Genomic DNA, 25148 nt, shown 5'->3' with positions numbered 1-25148 from the left:
TATAATTATATATATAAATATGTATAATTATATATAATAATATATAAAATTCTCCCCTATCAGCTGAGTGCTGGAAAACTGACAGAACCAAGCATGGCCATATCCAGCAGACTGTGTAATCCGCTGTACACTCAATCAAGCAGATGCCTCAATGCCATGACAACTTCTACAGCTTATACAACTTGAGGAGTTTTCTACTCTGAAATGTCAATATAAAGTTTCAAACTGCATTTCTACCAATGCTCTTAAGCCCTGCTTAGGCAGCTTCTAGGAATAAATTCTTTCTGTGGCACACACATACTGTTGCCTGCCTTGAACTGCTGGCTATAAGCCTCCAAAAGTAGAATGCACATTCTTAGACCACTCAAGTATCGAGGAAGGGAGGTCAATACAGTATTTAACCTGCTGGAAACCCTACTGCAGGGCAATTCAAGATTGAGAAACACAAGGCCTAAATGGAAAAACAGGGTAAGATAGGCCAAGATTTTAGTAAACTTGTGCAAGCCCTTATAAGTACATTTTGTTTGCTAAACTAAAATAATAAAGACAGCATGCTACACAGAGAGTGGTAGTTTGTACACTAAATTAGCAATAACAAATAGTATATAATAAATTTCAATTTACCATTCTTTTCTACTCTCCAGAAAATTAGCAGCTTACTCTCTCGAAATTTTAAATAAGAAACTTAAATTTAACCTGCTTTGTTATATATAAATGTACAAAAAAGGTAATTTTTCTGATTTTATTATTTGAAGAGGCTGGGGCTCCTGTTTTCTAGGTTCCAGAGACGATCATATCCAATTTTAGCTCCTTCACTGCTACGGGTGCTGTAGGTCTCTTCCTAATACTGTGCTGAAGAAACTTCTACTCCTGCTCTTTAAACCACTCTACATTACTTTCCCTTCTCTAAGCCTAGTTCCCGCTTTTTCTAATTTTCCCAAGAGAAGTACTTTGAGTGTGCTAAAACTGAAATCCTCATGATTTTGAAAAAGGTGTACAAAAGCAAATCCACATTTAAGACAATTCTGTTAAAGGAGAACTCAGGGTTAGGGTGGGATTACTATACCATACTATTAAAAATATTAGCCAGCAAAAGAAGTCTAAGAAACACATTTTTGTTAAGATATTGAAATAATCTTAAAAGGAATAATAGGGGCACTGGAAATCATGGTTATTAATCCCCTTTTCCAAATGAAATCAAGTTAGAGAGAGCGTCCTAGAGGTAGACTCAGCATCAAGCTTTCATGTGTTCACTCCAGCTCTAGCCTGCCATCCACATGCTTAAGGCCATAGCAATTAAGCACGTGTTCCATGAGAGGAAACTGTCTAGCCCATCAAGGTAGCCTCTAAATATTAAGTAAATAAACAAAGGAAAAACAATTGTTACCGTTTTGGGTTCTGGCTTCTGGGAACCCTTTCCTGGGGTGCTTCTGTTGTACTGTAACCTTCTTTCTCTTTCCTGTTTTAGTTCTAACTCAAGCTGGTTCCTGGGATAGGTGGGAGAGGAAAAGGATGAACATTTGGATTTCTGTACCCATAGTCTCTAAAGAATACCAAATCCTTCTCTTAAAGTTCAATAATTAAATTTTAATACTTGATTAATAGAAAGTTACCACATATATATGGGCAGCCAGGTTTTAAAGTATTAAAATACACTATAATAAAACCAGTAGTATTAAAATACATGTAAATTTAATCTTTCTTAGATTAAGAATGTACTTTTAGACCACAGGGAAGGAGTAGGGGGGAAGTAGATGGGGTATAAGGGATCAAATATTTGGTGACGGAAGGAAATCTAACTATGGGAGGTAAACACGCAATGCGATATATATATAACATACTGTTGAATTGTATGTATTGAAACGTATTGGATTTTGTTGATTTTTAATTTTAAAAAATGCACTTTTAGATCTCCCAGTACCTGAGGGTCACCATTCTGAATATCAGTGTTTAATATTAAGTCTTAATGAAAAGTTGTAGATAACTGAATAACTGAAAGACAGTATTTATAAATTTCAGCAAAATATAGTATGAAAGCACTGATATTGTAGTCCCATTTCATATTAATTAGCTGGTCTCTCTCTACATTTATGTGGTCAATTCCCAGCTACACCCCTAAACCACTTCACTAGTGTCCTTAGTAGCAGCTATGTGCTTTTATATCTAACAACCAAGTTCTATTTGTAGTCAGTGGCTTCAGCACAGAATTGAGTCTCATTTGAGAGGTAATATGGAAGAATGGTTAAGGGCCTTGAGTCAGTGAGAGGTTTTTAGAGTGTTGCTACTTATTAGCTTAATTGTGTGAAGTTGGACAAAGTTAACCCCTCTAAGCTTTAATTTCATCTGAAAATGGGGATAATAAGTTCACCTGCTAATATACTAATAGGGTTGAGGGTAAGATGTTAGGAGAAAATGCATGTGAAGTACTTAGTTAAGTAGCTGGCACACATTAAGAATCCAGGAAATAAGTTATTATTAGTGCTATGTTGGCTATTAATTCTCTTACGCCTTCGTTATTTTTCTGGGGCCTTGGGTTCTAACTTCCTAATTCTTTGATCGGAAAGGATGTTGACAAGATTTTGGGAATGTTAATGTATGTGAAGCTTTCTGAATTCTAATTCCAGAGAAAGGACACTGCAAAGACAGAAAGGAGATGGCTGGATCATGGGCCCCCTTCTCTTGCTGTCTAGCCTTGGAATTACCCATGACCACCCTGTTAGTGCAAGCCGCCCTCTCGTCACCGCTGCCTGGTGAGCTCCTCTACTTCCAGCTGCAGACTGTTGATCTTCTCTCCGAAGTCTTGCTTGAAGAGCCGGTTGTCCAACTCAGCAGACTGGCGGCATCGCTCAGCCTGGCGCAATCTGGATGTGAGCCACATGAACTTGTGATAAAAAACAAAAGCCATGGTGGGGAGGAAGACCAAGTTCACAACACAAAATAAAACAACCCAAAGAAGAACGCATGGAAAGACAGAGGAAACAACAAACTTTTCAGGACAAAGGGAAGACATTATGGGGGGAAGATGGAGAAGAAACAAATTCTAAAGAAAAGCAAGATGAAGGTGAACCAGGCAGAGGAAAAGTGATTTTCCATTTTTTTTTTTTATTCTAGTACTACAGTTTACAGCCATTAGATGATAAACAACAAAACATCACTTTTTAGAAATTCCATATCCAAAGCCAACCTCAAGCACACAGTTATTAAAGTTAAATCCACTTGTTTGTTTGTTTTTATTTCCTAATTAGTGTGGTATTTTATATTTGTTTATACACTTAACTGGAACTTGCAAATGGGCAACTACATTCTTATATGTGGAATTAGGACATTTTCCTGGTCCTTCCCCTAAACCACAAATTGCATTAAATCATTAGACATCATACATCAACCTTTACCCAGGCTCTGGGTTATGTAAGGCAAAGCCTTTGTCAGTTTAGCCATCTCTTTCCTTTTCTATTCCTACCAAGTGGTATGTGACTAAGTGGACGAACGATTCAGCACCAGGCCTGTAAAAGATTCCTGACCATATTCTCTGGAAGATCCTGATGTATGTTTTCTGCTATATGTCCTATAACTTTGCACCGAAAAAGAATGTTCTAAAAGGTGAAACATCTGGGACTCTATGTAATAGAATTTGGAAGCATGCTATGTGTAGTCTTTAAAATGTTTTATTTTGCTGTTTAAGCACTCCTTCCAAATGCTCACAGAGAAGGCAACTTGCCACAAAAGGTCGATGAAGATAACAAGAGGTGCAAAATTATAAGAACTAAAATAAGCTGAAGAGCACAGGATCTTCCATGAGGTTAGTCATGTACTCTTTGACTTGATTTTGGTTCAAGTCTGCAAGGACCTATAAAAGCATAGGTGAAATCTATTGTACTCTTAATTTCTGTTTTTCCAAGAAGGTGGTAAAGAATTGCAAGAGCTGGAAGCAAAGGAGTTATCTCTGTCCCTGCCTAAGCAGCTGAAATGCTGCCAATCATACCAGAATGAGAAAAAAAGAGAAAAAAATAAAAAAAATTGCCACAACTTTTTGAATGAAGGTTTAAGGAAAGCCTGTCCCTCTAAATCAAAAGTCGTTAAAGAAAAAAATCAAAGTATTATATGATTATTTACATTGTAAAGCCTAGAAAGTGTTATGCCTGTGTTCACTTGGAGAAAGAAGCCCTGCAAATTATTGTTGATATCTAGTGGGGATCTTTATTTTTAGACTAATAATAAAGAATGTAAGTTTATAATTTACCTATTTCCTACTCTGAAATGATTTTCTAATAATTAGAAGGTTAGTTTCACAGAACCTTTAGGAACTCCCCATCAGAACAAAAAGTAACAGAAATTCTTAAGAAAATGTTTCCAGCAAGGAATGACATGCAGGAAACCATTACTTGTGTCAATACCTTGTCGTTTTTACTCCAAAAGGGAAAAGCAGGATAGATTCTTAAAATGTGTACTGTATTTTTTTATATAGGAGAGAAGTGTTTTCATTAAAATTGTTCTCTATGAACTACCTAAATAAGAAGTAGAATTGCAGGAAAATGGCAGAGGTAGAGATGACAAATATTAAGAGGGTTTTCCCAAGCTTCCACATTACTGTGTTATCATAAGTTATCTAATCACTAACTTTATCTCTATGTACTTTAAAGAAATGTAAGGATGCTGTTTCCCTCCCCACCCAAAGTTACTAAGGCAAAAAAGTTGCAAGCAATCTTGGTTACTGAGAATAGAACTGTAGTGAAATACTAAGTACTTATTATCCTGGCTTGGGGATTAAACCTATATAAAGAAAGTGAAAACGGGTCACGGCCTAAGAGACACAGAACTACTTTAGAAGAGTCCAAGTCCATATGGTAGTCACCTCCAGTTCATCACATCTCAACGGCAGTACAAGCACGCTGATACAGACAATGCACCAGAATCGGATATCATCAGGGTCTGGGTTGTAAAGGCATCGATAATATGTGTACAAAGCTTCAATTCCCTAGGCTTTTTCTTAATGGAGTATTTATTTATAGGTCAACTGAGAAATAATTTCTCAAAGTTTATTTGGCATTTAATTAAGAACTTATACTAAATCTTCTTCTAACTCTGGGGAGAAAATAAAGAAGAAAAAACACAGCCTATATATCAAACTTTTTTAAAAGTCCAACAAATTCAATTTTTGGTGATATTTTATAAATATCAGAGCCTAAATATAATAACTTTCTTCCTTTTACAATTAAGTTGTGATATCAGACTTGCGAGGTGACCAACTGCAAAATGCCTACTGATGTTTTGGAATCAATTTATTTGCTGCACTATTTAAGGTCTTTGCCTGTTTCACCAAATCCTTTTCACTAAATTAATAAAATAAAAATAAAAATTGAGTGGAAGGGAAATGAGAAAATGGATAAACAGGAAAGACAAAAACAGCAAGAGAATTAGTCAGTTTAATACTTGAAGAGATAAGTCATTATTTCAGTTCTGTCTGCTTTAAATTCCAAGTTAAAAAAAAACACTGAAAAATAATTTAAAAAATAGAACATTTCAAAACCACAATTTATGAACGCTAAAATCAGTTCGTTGAATCATAAACATGTAACTGCTTATGATAAACACTTAGATAACTTCCTTGATAAACCGATAAATAATTTTTTATTTAAAATCAGCCAAACCAAAATGTTAAAAATAAAAAAAATTAATGTTCAAAAAATAAAATAAAATAAAATCAGCTAAACTAGATGTTTCAAGCTTATTTATTAATTTTCAAATAACTTCTGAGTTAACATTAATATGCAGTGGCCACTGAGGACCCTCCCTGGTCAAGAATCATCTAGATAAAAGTCATCCATTCATCCATTCGTTCATGTATCTACTAAATGAACGGCTTGTACATTCAAGGCACTGTGAACTAACCTCAAGGAGTACACATTCTCATCAAAAGATACAATAAAATACATTAAGAGTTATAAGGTAAGGCATAAAGTGAGATGTGCTATAAGCAGTATGGACAGATACAGATATAAGGCCATGGGAATCCCAACAAAGTTAGACTGGCAGATTATTTTTAGCTGAGAAGAAGTAACAAAGGAAGCTGTGAGTAAGTGTCATCTGAGCTCGAATGTAAAAAATGTATCTGAAGAACAAGGGAGTGGGAAGAGGAAGGGCATTTCCGGTGGATGGAACTATCAGGAAAGAAATGAATGGGAAAATGGGAAGTATGTCCAGGGACCAGTAAGTAGTTTAGTTTTGTCCAAGTGCAAAAAAAGACAATCAGTGAATTTATTAAAGGTGGCAACACAGGCAAGGCAACACTGAATGACCATGGGTGCCTGAGCTTGAAGTCTCAGCCATTTCTCTTGGCAGCTGAGTTACCAGAAAGAAAATGGTGGTTTCAGACCAAAAACGAAACAAAATTAGCAGAGGGAGAGGATGTATGTTGTGAGCTGTAGGTACTGGGGGGAAGTAGCTGGTCAGAAGATGAAAATGCAAGACTGGTCTCCAGAGACAGAGCTGGAGACAGACAGATTTAAGAGCTGTGGGTGGGAGGTGACAGTAGAAGCTATAGAACTGTTCAGGAGAAAGTAGAGAGTAGAGGAAGATGGGAGAGAGGAGAGAAAGGGGTTAAAGTTAGTAAAAGGGACCTCAGTATCTCTACATCACCTTGCACTGCAGTATTCAAAGACGTTAGTGATGAACAATAAAATAACAGAACCACAAACATATTTAAAAGTAGCTTTCACCCTTGCTACATATCCCCTCCCCTAACACATGACACTGAAACAGGATTAAATGAGAGGGTTAGAATTGCGCTATTCAAACAGTCAGGAAAGGCTGACATTTCTTAAAACGGTCTTCGGTGACATCTTAAAAGACATAAAATTGTATTGGCTTTCTTTCGAACCACATGCCTGATGTTAAGTTGGGAGAATTTCATATACTTTCACTTTGCCAAATGCATAGCACATTCTCTTCACTTCTAGCACTGAAGGACCAAAGTGTTTCACTAAAGAAACAGCACTTTACCTTTGTTCGAGTTGTTTAATGGTAGCAGCCATCTGATTAGTCTTCTCTTCTAAGCGACTGTTTAGTTCACTTTTCTGCTTTACTCCTAAGTCTGAACTCTGTTATGGAAAAGAACTATGGGTGATGTACATGTAACACAAAATCCTGGAATAAATCACACATGCCTTTTGAACCTAATGGTAACTGGGAACTAGAGAAACAGAAATGTCTATGTATTTGTATATCAGTTAATTCCCAAGTGGAAAAAAAACAAAAAGCAGTGTTTAAACTTAGTAGTAGTATATGCAGCTTGGTCACAAAAATCAACATCAGAAAGTTCATCAACTTATCATATTCCAGTATAAAAGCTAATGGGATACAAAACTAACTCAGTTGGCAGGTTAGACTGCAGAGTAGAAATTATCTTATAGGCTAAAAAAGATCCCTTTCCCCATTACAATTTGAGAAGTGGCTATGGCTTTCCAGAATAGCAATACAGGATCCTGCGATGGTCTGATTCCTAAAGTGGTTTATTGGCAGCTAGCCTCAAAATGAGATGTGACTCCTTCCTCTTGTATTTAAAGTGTGAGTCTAGAGAACAAGAGAGGCAGAAGGAAACCTGGGATTTTACTGAGCCAGTGAGCCTATTTCCATTTTCCCTACCTGTAGCTTAAAGGCGAGTTCATGCTTGAGAGCCCTGAGATCATCCAGCTGCTGCCGCAGACACACCAGGGCATCCTGCTTCTCACAGACATCCTTCTCCAGCATCTTCATAGCCAATTCCATCTCCTGTCTCATGCTGATCTGGATCTCCAGCTCTTTTTCAACATCCTGCCCACAAATACAAATAAATTGCTTACTTTCTTCATCTAAGCAGAAACCATAAAATTCCACAGGAAAAGGTAGACTAAACTCTCAGATCTAAATATTCTGGCAAAATAGCTATAAAGCTATTATTCTATGCAGAAACATTAACAACAAGAATAATAATTAGGATAATTACAATAACATTTATTCAATATTTTGCAAATCTGAAAAACTTGGTAGGCCAAAGAGTGCTATATAATATGTCTAAAACACATACTTAAGGTGCCTTCATTAGATATTAAGACAGAAAACTGATGTCATGTCTTATTATAGAAATATATATAAAGTGTTATAGTAGTCAACATAAAATGAAGCGGTTGCAATTATCTTCGATTTGGATATTGTCGACATATTCAGAGCCCAAAGAACCTAAAAGACACTTTGGATCCCCAGGGTAACATCTCAATTACTAGGATTGGTTAATATGGCTAACATTCATTTAACATGAAAGTCCTTTTTGTTTCAACTACTGTTATTGCAACATTATTTGGATGATGAAAGATACAAAGACCTGAGGTTCTTCTGCATTCAGGCCGAGCTCAGGGTACACCTAGGACCTTACCTACTTGCTTGGTTTCTTTCCTTTTTTAATGAACATTTCTCTTATTGTGATATAAAGATGTTGAAAACTTTATGTAAGATTTTTATCACATGCTGCTGAACTGAGGCATTCCACTGAACATAATTATTAGCATGACAGAAAATAAATCAGACTGCTTCTTAAAATGCTGACATGTATTATTTGTAAGACCTTTCCTATGAAAAGTATTTTGAGATCTAATTCACAAACACATATAGAAGGAAAATGATAATTACTTTGAAGATGTTAAAATAATATTGTTTTCTCAGAAAACCTGAAATTCTGTTCCATACACTATTAGTTTGTGATAATTTTTAGTATGCATCAGGCCATCCCTTATTATCATGCTTCTTCCTATTCTCAGAGACATTATTGGTGGGGGATCCTTTTGTTTGTTATACTATCTAAATTGCAGGAAGAGTTAATATACTAATACTACGGGTGTATTATATATACTGATACTTGGATAAAATCTATTACAGGAGTATTATTCTTTATTATACATTCTAATATACTTGGATAAAATCTATTACAGGAGTATTATTCTTTATTATACATTCTAATATACATGCATTTTTAATTTAAAAATTTAATTAAATTTTTAATTTAATTTTAAAATTAAATTAAATTTAAATATCTTAAGACTAATACCGATGACACATTTTTCTATTTATGTATAAGAACAAGAATAAATTCAGAAATAACAGCTAAAATTAGAAGAGTACAATTCTTCATTAATGATTCTTAGGAGAAGAGGAGGTGCCACCTCCAAGGAATGAGGGGAGGGGGAGTTACATCATTTAAAAAGTAGGTTTCATATACCTAATGTTTTTGCAATACAAACTATAAAAGCACAAAAATAAAGATTTGACTTTGCATGATGAACACATGATGAAATATGCAGATGATGTAGTACATATAATTTTATTAACCGATGTCACTCCAATAAATTTAATATAATTTAAAAATCCTATTGGATGTTGAGAATGCTCAGAAAATGGACTCAGAAAGCATTATAGAGAATATGAGTTAACAAGAGCAAGAAACAGTCTTATAGGATCCATAAAAAATTGTCAGAACATTACTGATATTCCTGATCTAGTTCTGTAAGATAACACCCTTGAGTAGGCTGTTAACATTTTAACATGTTCCTGCATTATCAGAATGTAAGCAAAGTTTACCAGTCGTAACTGTGTCTCCTCCTTTAAATGCTTTCTTGCTTCACTTAGTGCTTGCCCTTCTGAAGTTCTGTCTTGCTTAGGACCCTTGAAAAGGTAAATAAAACAGTACATACTTAAGGATTTAAAGAATCTATACAGTTGGTTGACACCAGCACTGCTATTTATTAAGGAAAAATGATCATATCTAAGCAGGTATGACAATGAATGAACACAACAAGGAAACTGAAGATGTTTAGTAAATTAACAATTATTAAGCTGAATTTCTGGAGATTTCTTGCCATTTTGTTTAAAGACCTAAGAGAGTTTACCAAACCAAGTGGTGGCAGTCTAAAAATCTGCCTCAAAAACCAAAATAGCCTTCACTATCAGCAATGATTTGGGCCAAAGATTCAAATGGTAATATGTCCCTTTTCCAGAGATCTCACGTCTGATGTCTCCAACCATTCACAGAGATCACAGCTAAAAATAAGGTTATCAGAAAATTCTTCTGAGGAGTTACAGTTGTTTTCACACAATCCACTTGTTAAAGTCAAACATGTTTCTCATAGAAAACTACTTCAGTCCCTATTCAGTCTAGTTACTTACTCTTTAGGAACAATTTTAATAACTGGATATCTGGATCTTAAGTCACAGTAGGTTAGAAGCATGCGGATAAAGGAGAATGGGGAGATCTTTCTAAAGAGAGCAATACTAATAGCAGTAAGAAGTAAGAGATGCCAGTGAAATCGTAAAAGGCAGGAAAAAAAAAACACAGCATAGCCATCTGGAAATATTTAAGTAAAGGTGCTAGAAGCTCTATCAATTTCAATAGTCCCCTAAAGTAGCACCATTATAATTTAGTATAGAACTGCCAATGTTGAAAATTATGATCTTCAGTCATCATGAAGGGCTAAGTGTGTTAAATTATATCCTCTACTTAAGAAGGCTTAGAATTGTGTAATACAGAAAAGGTTTGTAAAATATCTATTCAGACATATATAAAGTTTGGTACTCTTAAAAGGTAGTTACCTAGAAAATTAATTTATATAGTAACTTTCCCAGTGGTAACAGATAAACACTTCTTACAAAACAATAACATGATCTAAAATAATGGTATATTTAATATAACAAATATAACACTTATATGCAATATAAATCGTTAGTACATAAAACAAAAAACTGAATTAGACCATTTCTTGAAGTCTCTAAACAGATGTGGATGGCACTGAAGCCAAAGAGCATCTGTGGAAGGGGCACCACCCTCCCAAAACCATCATCATTCGCTCAGTTTTGCAGTCTCAGTAAAAACAGTGTGCTTGATGTATGTGAATGCGCGCTGCTTCCTAACAGTCCTCTAGAGGCTCCCCCCACAGCTAACACATTCACATGCTCTCTGGGAATATTTTATAAATCCAATAAAATTAACCTTCCGATTGGATTCCAATATGTAGGAGCTTTCCTCTTTAACTCGTTCCATTTCTTCTTGCAAGGTAATAATCCTATTGTTTGCAACTGCAAGCTGTTGATAAAATTAGAAAAATAATCTTTTATCTTTATTAACACAGGATAAGGTAATTTGTGATCTGCCAGGACATGATTTTCAGGCTTAGACATTCTTAGAAGGAAAGAAAGCTATCTATAACTCCATAAAAATGTCCTTATAGGGAACTGAAGAGAAGTATTTTGAAAGTAGGTTAGATAAAAATTATCTCCTTTTGCTGCTTTTTGAATAAACTTTTTTCAGTACCAGAATGTTAAGATCATTTACCTCAAGGGTATCCTCATGGATAACTTTTATAATTATATTTAGTTACAATACCCATTTCTAAAATGTTTAAGAGGTTACCTCATGCCTTGACCCATCTTATAAACCCTCTATAAGACTTTATATAGGTGATTTTTAAAAGAGTAAAGAAATGAACTCCTAAGTTCTCACTCTAAAAGGTGCCATTAAGCAATAAAGGGTTTTCATTTTAGCACCTAGAAAGGTAAGTAATGCTATTCGAAAAGTATTGCTAAGGGGAAACACTTAGATACTCACTCCACAGGAGAGAAAAGTAAAGTGGAAACACTTGTTCCTACTCCATATCTATTGACCTCTATTCCCCACAAAGAATCTGAAGGTGCCTGCATGAGGCTGGGAAAGGAACCAAGTGGGCTCCTCTCAGCTGGGATAGGGTTCCCTTTTAATATTTCTCCACTAGCAGTAGGTACAGTTTCTGCTTGGTTCCTGTTCTGATGTGTTAAGTACAGAGGAGCTAGGGCTCAAGCATGCTTTCCAGAGGCATGTGTGGAGGCCCATTTCTCTCTCTGCTCCATTGACCTAATAAAGTGTAAAGAAGTAACTCTGGGCAAGTGGGTCTGCTCTCTAGATCTGAGTGCACCCACAGGCAGCTTCTTCCAAGATCTCAACATCAGAGAAAGTATCAGGAAATGATGACTGTACATCCAAGTGGGCTTTCTAAACCGGCTTGACCAAAAATAAAGTGGATATTTATGTATCTTCATCAGCTTAATTCTCATTTTTTTTTTATATTGGTTCAGAACTCTGGAGGGAAAAAGAAGTCTGTTTTTGTTTTTCTTTAAACTGGTCTTAAATCCAAAATAGACGGAAATGAGAAAAGGCAAGCCTCATTAGCTTTATTTGCTCTTTATAAAGCCCACACACAAAGCTTGCCCACCTCTAAAAGTTCAAAATTTTAAGACAATAAGTCTTATTGGTAAAATAAATAAGTTAATGAAGAATAAATATGTTAGTAAAATAAACCTAGATCAGGAGGACAAATCTTGTGACTGAGAGAATGAAATTAACAACTACACTAAGTGGGTGCAATGTGTCAGGCACTGGTCTAGGCCCTTATGTATTAAATCATTTAATTCACACAAAAATCTTATTGTTTTATCATCCCCATTTTACAGATAAGCAAACCAAGGAATAGAGGTTTAAGTAACTGGCCCAGGATTAGAAAGCTAGCAAGAAAGCCAGAGCTGGGACATGAACTCAAGTAGCCTAGCTCTAGAGAGCATGCTTTGTTGCTATGCCACATTCCCTCCATATAACAGCAGTAGGATCACAATAGAAAATTTCTGTGCAGAATATTTGAAAGTCTTGGGGGATCAAATTCTAAGGGTCCTATCTATAAATTAAAGTTTTAATACAATTTTAGAATCTACACCCAAAAATGAAGAACACAGAGCTGAGTAATAAGGAAGGTGTTTTAAAGTTATAATGTTTATTCTGAAGAAAAAATGATTAAATAGCATTTCCTGCCTAGTGCTTTAACTTGGTTTTATTTAAATCAAATTTATCCCATTGTATGTAACAGAATAGTTAGAGAAGGTAAAGCCTTTGCCACTAGAAAAATTTTTTCGAGGTTTTTCTTTGTTTCTTTTTTAAATAGAAACATCTAATGTCATTAAAGAAAACAATATGCAGTTTAGCCTTTGGTAGATTACGAAAAAATACATTAATCAGAAGTGAAACATGAAGTTATTTTTCTCTTCTTATTTTATGGACTTTTCTCTAAGAGTTTTCACATATATATTCTTATCTGATCTTCAGAGTAACTGGGATGGTAAAAGAGGAATTATAAACACCCTCATTTGCCAGCTAGAGAACTGGGCCTTTGCCGGTCAAGTGACTTGCTCATGACATGTAAGCAGCACATGACATGTAAGCAGCATGGCATGTTAAGTAGGAATTACCGGTCTTCTGACCAGTGATCTTTATGTTATCTACCCACCACTGCAAGGAGAAAATAAGGCCCATGAAGGTGGGGAGCTTACCAATCTGGCACTTATAAATCAATGTCTGGCAAAATAAATCTTTGTCTAGCTCTAGCATATTAGTAGTACCTAAAATATTTGTTGAATAAATAAATGATAAGTATCAGGCTACATGCTAAACATTAACTCTAGGCTAGCCCAGATAAAACATTCACATGAAAGAAAGCGAGATATTTGATCAGTTTAGGGTCTATGCCTGCATAGTCTAGCTTTATAACTGAGACCCCTGAGATAAGCCAGCTGGCCATTCTTAGTCAGAACATGAGGTTATGTCCTATAGTAGACATTATCTGGAAAGTCAAGTCCTTCATCTCCAAGGCTCCAGAAAATTATTTTCTACTCATATACATTACTAAATTCTTTATATCAATCAAAGAATTTCCAGAACACTTACTTCCTCTGTCAGTTTAGTGTTGGATTTTTCTAATGCATCCACTTTTGCCTGAAGGTTGTTTACAGTAGCACTATCAAGAGAAAAAAAAAACATAATGGTCTCTTTTGAGAAACAGAACAATATCTTGTACTTTCCTTTTAAACACCCATCACGCTTTTCATTCATTGTAACGTCCACGATTTTTGATAGACTTGCAAACTCTAAAATAGCTTATGAGATGCTGTGTATCTTTAAACTGCTCCATCCTTGACACTGAAATTTATATTTAATAAGCATTTTTTGAATGAAATAAAATAGCAAATATATAGTAAACTTTAAGGTTTACATATATTTTTTATATATAGTAACAACAGGCTACATGAATTAAGTGCTTGCCATACACTAAGCACTTTTCTAGATGATTTTACTTGCATTATTTCATTTACTTCTTTCAACAACCCTATCTATGCATTAGGCATCCCCAATTACAGAGGAGCATTTGAGATCTTGCTTCCCAGCATATGCTGTCTGTATGGCTCAAGTAAACTCATAAAAAAAAAAGAGAGAAAAAGAAAAAAAGAAGGAAAAACTGAGGCATTAAAAGAGTCAATAATATTGTCATGCTTATATTTCATTGTCAGCTATAACCATATCTTTGCTTAACTAACATCTCCATAGTTCACTGTAGTCATTATTAGCTCATGGTCCCCAGAGAAAATGTACTTAAATTGTTCTTCAGTTTTCTAGCTGGAACCAAGAACACAATTTAAATTGATATTGGTATAATCAGGTCTCATTTAAATTAAAATGATTAAGAGAACTATAAACAAAATAATAATGGCTATATTAATTCTAAATTATTCAGCAGTCTTTAGAACATCGATGTACTTGAAAATACCAATAAATTTTAGAGAGCTCCCCTCAGGGGAGAGGAGATTGTTTCATATTCTGGACAGTTCTAAAAACTACTTGGTAAATTAATAGTAATGATGGTGAAGAGTGGGTAAAGTAATATTACAATTCCAATGTACAAATGAAAAATGCAAGGGCAATGAAATATGATTAATCTAAAGGTACAAAGGCAATGAATGGTTTACCCAAGATCAGTCCTGAAATATGCAGCTGAATATACTGAACTAAAAGGGCCACCAAATTCAACTGTATACAGCAGGTCCTTGACTAACCGCATTTTGTTCAACATCGTTTCATTATAACGTTCATGAGTTGCCACAGGAACTTAACTCTTGATTATATCAATTAGCTTATGGTAAAACTGGTTTCATTATGTCATTTTTGCTTTAAGTCACAGAACTTATCAACAATGTTAAGTAAGGACTTACTGTATTACATATTTAAGAATTCTTAATTGAATGTATTTATTTAATCACTCGAGGTATAATTATATATACTAATCTTACACTGCCTTTCACTTAAGGTTGCCAAAACAGTTAAAAGTCCATTTCACCACTGCCTAGCTCAGTGCGTGGCAAGCAGGAATTCTATATATATTTGTTGAGTATTGTCTGAATTTATTTTCATTGCTCATCAGTTTACGCTTTCCTTCTCCTGCAACAAAACCCCTAGTAAAGTAATAATAATTATTCATTATTTACTTCAGATGTCTGTTGAGTTCTTCTACATAGTTCTTCTGATCCAGAATTGCAGTAATCTGGCCATCTCTGGATGCGCGAGGTGGGGAATAAATATAAGTTAAATAACGTTAGAAATATCAAGATTTCCTACCACCTGATCTTTTCATAAAACACAGAAAAGAAATTGTGGCATAAATACACTGAATCAGAAGACAGACCTGATGTATAATCCCTGACATAACAACAAGAAATCTTGGAGGTTTCAAAGTGAAAAAAACAAAAACAAAAAACATTTCATATATAAAAAGCCCTTTTTATAGATTACACACCTCAATAACTTAGGTTATAGGTATAATGTTACAATCTATCAGAGGCATTCAAAGAATAAACATTTTCTTCTCACAATCAATAGATTTTTTAAGCTTCACTAGTATTATTTACAATAACAATTTCCCATTTGCCACAGGAATTGAATTAAGCTTGTTCTAGTGTAGTAATAGTTGTTCTCAAAGGCTATATATTTGGCTTTACACGTCATTTAAATTTCAAAATGAACGGTATAAAAGGCTTCATAAAGATCAAGTGTTTATTATTACATGAGAAAATAAAGTGTGGAAAAGGCAAGTTCACTCTTGAAAGTAACTAATCTATAAAAGGCAATAGTTAAAAAGATTTCACCTGAAGACAAATCATGGCCACATAGCTCTACAACTACTTAAAGAACAAGTGATATATCTTAGCTCAGTGTGCAAGGTTAAAAACTTCTAATTACGCTTTTGAATGCTAAATTTATATAAAGGGTAAAAAGTTTGCTTTTGATCTCTAATTTCTAAATACTACATGAATATTTTATCCAAAACTAATTATTTTGAAATAATTTTAGATTTACAAGAGTTGTAAAAGTAGTGCAGAGTTTCCATACACTCTCCCTAACATTTTATGTGACCCTAGATACAAATTTAATAGTGCAAATTTACGCAAACTTAGAATGCAGTTGTTCTCAAGAAGACTGTGTTTTCAAATACTACTTGAAGAGAGAGAGCATTGGGTCCCTCTTATAAAAATTTAGTTTTGTTTGCCCCTGAACCACATAAGCAGGAAAATCGCTTTAACTAAAAACTCTTTTAGAGTTTGGCGCACAACAATCAGACTGTTTTGGCAAGACTCTATTAAAGCCGTGTTTCAGAAATTCCTTTAGCAAATCTGTGAAAAAGCAATATTGCTGTAAACTTTAAATACGATTAAAAAAAATTAAAGACAAAGAAACCTAATTTTTTTTGTACATACCCTTCACTACCTTTACTGCTATTCCCATCCTTGAGATACATTGAAAAGTCTATAACTCCAACCTATAAAAGAGAATTTTCAGAATAAAAAGTTACATACTTTTTTCAAGGCATAATACAATGTCTCTTTCTAGGCACTCAAAATGCTTAATATAGTCATGACAATTACTAGAAATTTTTGGTGAAATTTAATGTTTTACTATAATCAAGAATTGACAAGTGTTGTAAGTAAAGAATCAAGATTAAGTCAACAGGACTAGAAAATCAGATTAGAGTCAACAGAATACAAATTTAAGGTTTAATGTTTCTCTTTTGCTTATTTAAAGTATTCTGCTACTGAACCTCTATTTACTCTTATAACTTTTTAAAAATTATAATTACAAAACAACATACCTTTATAGAAGTTTCAGAAATTACAGATAAACAGAAGAGATACAAAACATCCATCATCCCAACCACCTGAAGACAGCCACTGTGACACTTAGCTATCTATTCTCCCAAACTTTCATTGATGAATATTTAAATTTTTCAAGATTGCTATTTTATCATTCAGCTTATTTTTTTTAAAATCTACATCAGAATATCATATTTCCTTTTCCATTTTTTCAGAGTAAAAAGTAACAAAAAATAATCATAGTACTTCATACATAATAGGTGAGAAATAGTTACAGTAAAAGCACTAGCTTTATTTATTGGATAATGAATATGTGCCAGGCCCTGTTCTAAATGCATTACATGTATGAGCTCCTTTTTTATTCCTCACAATAACCCCATGAAATAGATTGAGATAGTCTTTTGTATCCCCATATTACAGATAAGGAATCTGAAGCATCAAGAAACTAAGTAACTATAAAATATATGTGGCTAGAAAACGAAGAAGCTAGAATCTTAAACAGTTTTGCTTCAGAGCATTCACTGTTAACTACCATGATATACTTTCTTGCTCGCTTGCTCACTCACTCCCTTGCTTGGTCCCTCCCCCCAACCCACTCTCTCTCTCTCCATTAAAATTTGCTTTTTTTTATTTATTTATATTAAATTTATTGGAGTGACACTGGTTAATTAAATTGTATACGTTTTGAGTGTACAAATCTATAATACATCATCTGTATACTGTATTGTGTGTTCACCACCCAAAGTTAAATTTCTTTCTGTCACCATATATTTGACCTCCTTCCCCCTTACCTACCTCCCCCTAATACTGGCTTTCAGTATTCAGCCTGTGTATATATTTTAGCCTGTGAAAATATTTTTAACATGGATCACAGTTAAGATAAGAATTTGAAAAACATTCATAATGCATAAATGAGCCAAACTGGAAGGTAAAACAAACTGATTTTTTATATTCACATCAAGAGTAATGAAAATTCTATTTATGATTTACAGAATTTCTCCTAATTTGGTTGGTATAATCTGATAAATCCAGCTTCCAAGAAAACAGAACTCCGAGTGACATACTTGGTAACTGAGTATCTTTCTCATACCTGAGAATCCAAATCTTCTCCTTTCATACAGAAATTGGCATCAATGACATTCAGACCCACCAACAGACCAGCAATTATGGCTCCTTCTTCTTCCATCATGAGTGCATTTGGTTCATAGAATTCGCTGTAAGAGAAATCCATGGAATGCTCTATTGTAAGAAAATCTCAAGAATCAATGTTGTAATCATGAGACAAGGAGAAAAATGCTTGCCTCATGGTTGAAATCAGTCATCTAGGATAACAATGACAAAGAATACAAAAAGGATGGCTTGGATACTTTATTTAGATTATAAGCACACGAATAGACTCTAGATAATAAACAGTTCAGCTGAAAGAAAAGTATTTTCATTAAAGTGAATATTCATGCTTTTCCCACATATACGTATTGTGAACAGAAGTTCTTCACTTTAATGTAGACCAATTAATCCATTTTTTTACTTTACAGATTTTTATCCTGATTTAAGAAATTTCTGACTTATTGAACTTGGGCAAATGCTAAGGTATCAAAAGCCCTTCCTGTTTTCTGGAGGTGTTATGTTTTGGAATGTCCTATAAAGGACTGGATATTATACCACAGTGACGGACTGCATACACGTAATACTAAATACACCTATTCTTGAGTGTTTGTGAGCTATCAGTTGAACTCCGTAAAATTGTTATGAATCAACTGTTTCTGATCTACACTGGGAAATTTATATGATTCAACCTTATGTCGTAGAAAAGAACAAAATTTAACAAGATGACCATACCTGAGAAGCTCCTTCTTATTGATCAAAGCTTTCATATATTCTGAAAGTTTCTTTTGCATTAATGCCAATCGAAGCCAGGCTCTTCCTCTGCCTACTGGTGTCCTACAAAAACACAGAAACCAAACAACTAAAAGTAGCAGAAATAGGGGCCGCAGTGGAACAGATTCACTTACTCTTACTAATGGTGCCCCAGCTGGACATGTACACTGAGGTGCTCCTCACAATTTCTCCCACCACATTCTCACATGAGGAATTCTGTATGGGCTAGAGGACCCCCGAGGATATGTTTGGAACAAATGCTCTGTTGAAGAAGTAACACCTTAATGAGACTATAATTTGAAGGCAAGACTTCTGAAAGGCTCAACTGAAAATGTTCCATCATATTAGTATTAGTAAATCCTCATAAATGTAGTATGGATCATAAAATACCCAAATAATAATAGTGTGGACACAGGCCACTTAAAACTCTACAATTAAACCAATCTAATTTGGGAATGTGATTACCACTCCTTTTTAACTTCTAAGGCAGGTTCCAGGTGTCAGTTCCTGAGGTTCACTTGACAACTGTTTTAATCTTGGTTCTCAAATTCCATCGAACACATTCTTTTTCTTAAATCAAGTCCAGCATGCCATCTCCCCTAACCTACTTTCTTGAAATTCACTGATTCCCACAAGTGATTTTAAAAAATAAAGAAATGTTTGGTATTTTAACATAAAGACAACCTCTCTCAGATTAATAATTATCCCTCATGAGCATATTTCTCTTAATATTCTACATAACAGTGCCTATTCATAACAACAGTATGCATTCGGAATTGTTATGAAATCAGTTATTATGGTCATCATTGTCTTAGTTCCCTCTTCAAGGAGACAGTTAATAAAAATGTTTTCTTTAACCAAATTCAATCTGAAACTTACTTAAGTCCTGGAAGATCTTTAACACTTGCTGTTATCTCTGCAGCTTCTGGAACAAGTTTTTCTACCAGTTCTAGGGGCCCCCAGAAGGATTTATTCTGTCCAAGAAAAGTTTTCTTAGCTAAAGAGATAAAAACAAAGCAGTATTTTTAAATGTTTTTTTACAACATAAACATGCCCTCTGCCCACCCCCCACAAACAAAAAACTTTCTCCCATCTATTCAATGCTCTTTTCAGAAAATGAATTCTAGATTATCAGATATTTCTAAAATTATTCATGCTTTCAGAATACGTAACATTTTATGAAAATAAAAAATCCCTGCTTTCCCAAGACTTGGCCCTTCCTCTTACAGGAAGACTTTGTAAACTAGCCCTATAAAATAACGAAACATTTGAACAATATAGCAGCACTTAAAGCTGTGTGGCACTAGTGAAGAAAACAGTCCAATGGAAAAAAATATGTAATCCAGAAACGGGCTATCAAATAATGGGGAGAGAGAAGGAAAAGAAGCAAAGGTGAAGAAGACCAGGTTCAGAACTCAAAAGCTTATGGTTAAGTGAGAAGGGCATGGAAACAAGAGTGAGGAGGTCAAAGTTCTAACACTTGCTCTGTCCCCACTCACTATGTGATTGTGGGAAAGTCACATCCCATTCTAGGCCTATTTCCAGCCTGTCAAACAGAACTGCCATATTGGACTTGTAATTACATACTTGTAATAACTAATTACAAGTATATCTAATACTTTAGACTCCATTAATATGGTGTTTTTCTAAGTCCTATAAGTCCTCTAAGTCAACCATATTCCTGCACCATATAGGTAGCATTCTAAGGGATTAATATTAATCCTAGCCTTTTATTCTTTGGCTCTACAAAAAATGCTTTTCTTCTTGAGCATGCATTGTCAGGAAACAGCTGAATGAACATTTGCATTTTCAGGCCAAGTCCTACCTTTTAATCCATGTTTCAGGCAATGCTCCATCACCACGAAGAACTGCTGGAGAGGTGCGTAGTCAGAGTCCAGAGTTCTCCCCAAGTTCAGAGCTGATTCGATCAAGCCCTTGATACTCAGCTTGGCCATGTTCATCAGGTTCATGCGTTCGTTAGCCATGAGATAATTAGGATCTGCATCCAAAGGGGAAGAGGATGATGCCTGGTTACTGGAAATAGTGCATTTTAAAAATCAGTATAATTTCTCTGTGTTGACATTTGAATTAATGGTGCAAAAGCAATGGTGGGTAAGACAGTTGGTGTCTTGGCAAAAATCAAGGCAGTGGCACCAAATTATACTATTAGTTGTCATCTTCTCCGCCATGTACTTGTTAGGAAAAAAAAGATGTCAGTTTCCCTTAAGAATATCCTTGATGAAACAGTAAAATTTTTTTATTTTATTAAATTTTAAGCTTTGAGTACAGTCTTTTTAATATTTTCACCACCACCTCTGCCACCACCCTAACCTGGGCGCTCATAGTAGCTCACTATTGTACAACCCTCACACTAGTTTGCTTCCACCCATGCTCGGCCCCTCTTATTCTCTACAGTTTGTGAAGTGCTCTAAAAAATAAACTGATGTAGAAAAAGAGGATAAAGTACTTGAACTTTGTTCCAAATATACTATTTGCATTATTATTGGTACTCATGCTAATTAACATCATTATTTAAAGCATTAAATGAACTAAAAATATTAGCATTATTAGTAGAATGCAGTATTAGAACTTAATCACCTCCCTAATATTTTTTTTCAACTCCCAAATTTTTTAAGATTTAGAATACTGTGTGTGGTTCTCATCAACCAGACAAATTATTTAAGGAAAGGGACTAAGTACCATATTTTATCTGACAGAATTCAGAGTAATCTAGACACTTATTACCTTCATTTACTGGTGTGTACCCTGTATCAGATACTGTGAGCTGCTTCTTACAATTATGATCTCAATTATTCCTTACAACATGCTAGAAGACAATTACCAACAGCTCCAATTCTCAAGGAAGGAAAATGAGGGTTACAGAATAAAGTAGCTGGGCCCTGGGCACAGCTAGTAATACACAATAGAGCCAGGGTCTAGATCCTATTTCTTCAACTCCAAACCCTGTGCTCATGACCACTATAATCCACATACAAATGAATCAATGACTCCAAATAATGTTTATCCTTCCCTCCCACTGACCATTCTTTTACATGATTATCTTATTTAATTCTTGTGACTCTATCATTTAAGTACTGCTCCTTCTTTTTGGGTGGTAAAGCAGCCCCATAACAGTTAAGTTCATAAGTGACAGAATTTGGACCTGGATCTGACATGAAAGTTAATGCTTTTTCCACTATATATGAGCATCTTCCTAAACATCAAATATGTCAAATTTCTAAAGAAACTGAAAAAGGCCTAGAGATCTATGAATTATTTTACCTCTTCTTAGGAAGACTAAAAGTACTAATAAAACTATGCCCCAATACAAACAAGCCACAACACAAACCAGATATTATTTTATTCAAATTGCCCCAAGTAATTTTCTTCACATGTTTTTCATTTATATCTACTTTCACAGTTAAATGAGCAAAATCAAATAGCCAAATTCAAAGCTAATCTTCTCCATTAAGTTTAAGAACTTGTAGGTTTAAATTTACAAATTTACAAATTTACAAATCTTGGTTTGTTGTAGTATTCTCTGAGGTAATATTTTTACAGAATAATTTACTATAAAAGTCAGAATTGACAGATGTTGCCATTCATTTTTTCTTGTACACCAACATATTTTAGAGCCATGTCTCAAATGTGGCTCTCTTTGTTCAAGGTAGATCAACTTGTCAAGATTAGAATAAGCTCACAGGGGAAACAGAAAAAACAAACCAAAAACAAAAACTAATCCCTCTCCCCCAAATAACAGCAGTGAAGAATTTCATCAGATATTAATTTCCAACTTTGTTACCGGCCATTTATGGTAGTGTTTCTGACCTCTCATAATCACTGGGAAAAAAAAAAAAAGGACAGAGGGGTATGGGTATGCATGAATGTGGATAGTTACTGAATTCTCCATTTAACGCCTCCCAACAGATGTTAAGAAAATGTGGTTGAAGTTGGATAACTGGCTGCCAGTAAGGAACCATTCCCTCTGCCTCAAGCCTATAGATCATTAATTCAGGGAGCTAATAACAAAATTAAACAATGCTGCTAGTCAAAGCATATAACGCGATTTCAACCTAGGGAAAACCAGTCACATAGGGAGAGCTGGATCTGAAGTATGTACAAAACACCTCGCTTTAAGATATTTTTCTAGAAGTGGATTTACACGAGCTCTTCTACATTGCCTCATCTCCTTGTAATTAGTAGCAGAAACATTCCAGATATCTGGTTGTAGTCTGGGGTGCATAAACTACAGAAAGATGGAACTAACACCCAGGGAAATTAAATACCAAATACGTTGAAGTCCATTAGTATGGTTCTATAACATATTTGAAGTAACCTACATCAAACACAAACAAGCCACATATTCTTTAGAAATCATTACTCTCTACTCCAGCACTACTGACCTTTTGGGACAGATAAGTTTTTGTGGTGTGGCTGTTCTGTGAATTAAGTTTAGCAGCAACCCAGGCCTTTACCCATTAGATGTCAGCAGCACCCTTCAATAATGACAACCAAAAATGTCTCCAGATCTCCAGATATTGTTAAATGTCCCCTAGGAGACAAAAATCAGGCTCCCTCCCCTTCGAGAAGTATGACTCTAAACAAATTTTACAAAATCAAACAAAAATCAGGCTAACTTGACAATTAGACAAAAGAGCTCAAAAGAATTTACTGCTCATTAACTGTTTAATTAATGCATAAGTTAAAATGATTATTTATATTAATATTAGTTATATATTGATTGTTATTATATATTAACACTTATAAATATGCATGTTATTAACATTTTTGTATTGAATAGTATACAAGAGTATGATCATTAGAAATAATTTTAATTGTTTTCTGGTTAGTACTATATTAACCTACTAAAAATAATTAGTACTAAAAATTAATTTTTTTCCATTTTGTAATAATGGTTACTAGTTATGAATACTAAATCATTAATTTGTCACAGAATAAGAAATTTTGTATTGAATCAATTTGTTTTCAGGTATAAAATGATTTTGTAAAACTAATATATGCTGTTAAAAAGGGCTACAACAACCAGATGAGAGCACGAAGGGACTTCTCAGGAGCCAATAAAGTTGTTTTTTGATGTGGGTATTAGTTACATGAAATTGTTGAATGTGTGGAAATCCATTGAGCTTAATATTTATGCAATCTTTTCTGTATATTTTATATGCTTAACTATAAAATTTAAGTAAAACTGTTATATAGGCCAGAAAATGGTTTTTAAAAATGCATGACTTTCATAATGTGATTAGTCATGCTTTTTCTATGATAAAAATTATTAAAGTTTAAATTCTTCACAATGCTAACATTTAACACTCTCATCTCCAAACTGAACTTTGTTTGGTTCGTTCATTCGTTCGTTCATTCATTTAATCATTCATTTTTTTCAATTAATACTGAACATCTACTGGGTGTTAGATACTGTATTTAATATTGGGAATCCATAGTTAAAAGACCTAGTTCTGATATCAAAACATTTATAATTTATCAAACTTGAGTTATATAGAAGTCTGGAGAATGAAACAGGTAGCTTAAAGAGAACACTTGAAATTTCAGGATATTCATCATCTTTGACAAAGGTCAGTTTTTATTCTGGAATAAATTTTTATATTAAACCAAATATAGTACCCATTTTATGGAATCAAATGTAATTTTATATCTTTTTAAAGGCTAAGACAGTAGATGTGATATTAATGTAGGTTACCAGGCAGGCTGTAAGTCCAATAAAATTTCTTCATCCATTGGTGTACTTTGAAAAAGTGTGAAAAACACTGCAAACACAAAGCAATAAGAACACTAAAAAAGATATAATCAGGACACTATGCAGCTATGCAGAGAGGAAAGCTACTTGACCTGGCATGTATGTGTATATAAGTTCTCAGAGGATGAAGTTTTCTTTTTTAAACTTATAAAATATGTTTATTCACTCTATAGCATTTTAAGGAAATTAAGAAATATCCATTAACATAGTTATTACTTAACATTGTACTGAGGGTGGCAGACAAATATAATTAGAGAAGAAACTGGAGACATATTAAGTATGAAAGAGTGAATCAAATATTACTGCTCTCATACAATCTGATTTTACACCTAGAAAATTAGACCAAATAAACTAAAATCTATACAAAGACATAATAATTCACAGAGGTAGCAGAGTATAAAATTAATATACAGAAATCAATAGGTGCCATATATTTTGGTAACAGAAGATGAAACTTTTGAGTTAAAACTTCAAAGACAAA

At 34.2% G+C, this 25148-nt stretch overlaps 1 protein-coding gene across 3 annotated transcripts in view; it reads right to left on the bottom strand.

Annotated features, from left to right (window-relative positions):
* RUFY3 (RUN and FYVE domain containing 3) overlaps positions 1–25148 on the bottom strand; it is a 67828-nt gene that overhangs the window by 6984 nt on the left and 35696 nt on the right. For 2 of the 3 annotated variants that reach the window (XM_006917285.3, XM_006917284.3), the window contains exons 2-14: positions 20720–20893; positions 19774–19891; positions 18856–18957; positions 18107–18230; positions 16624–16685; positions 15358–15423; positions 13766–13835; positions 11012–11104; positions 9607–9690; positions 7642–7809; positions 7000–7097; positions 2742–2861; positions 1388–1487 (exon numbers count right to left, since the gene is read on the bottom strand). In XM_006917285.3, coding sequence (XP_006917347.1) covers positions 1388–1487; positions 2742–2861; positions 7000–7097; positions 7642–7809; positions 9607–9690; positions 11012–11104; positions 13766–13835; positions 15358–15423; positions 16624–16685; positions 18107–18230; positions 18856–18957; positions 19774–19891; positions 20720–20879 — 1365 coding nt within the window. In that variant the 5' untranslated portion in view covers positions 20880–20893. Of the gene's footprint in view, positions 1–1387; positions 1488–2741; positions 2862–3082; positions 5331–6999; positions 7098–7641; positions 7810–9606; positions 9691–11011; positions 11105–13765; positions 13836–15357; positions 15424–16623; positions 16686–18106; positions 18231–18855; positions 18958–19773; positions 19892–20719; positions 20894–25148 lie in introns of those variants that run through there. The other variant, XM_006917288.3, reaches the window with a different exon arrangement.

The sequence above is a fragment of the Pteropus alecto genome, unplaced genomic scaffold (assembly GCF_000325575.1).
Source record: "Pteropus alecto unplaced genomic scaffold, ASM32557v1 scaffold237, whole genome shotgun sequence".
NCBI lineage: Eukaryota > Metazoa > Chordata > Mammalia > Chiroptera > Pteropodidae > Pteropus > Pteropus alecto.
The sequence above is the reverse complement of the archived record's forward strand: the minus strand, read 5'-3'. Positions and strand labels throughout refer to the sequence as shown.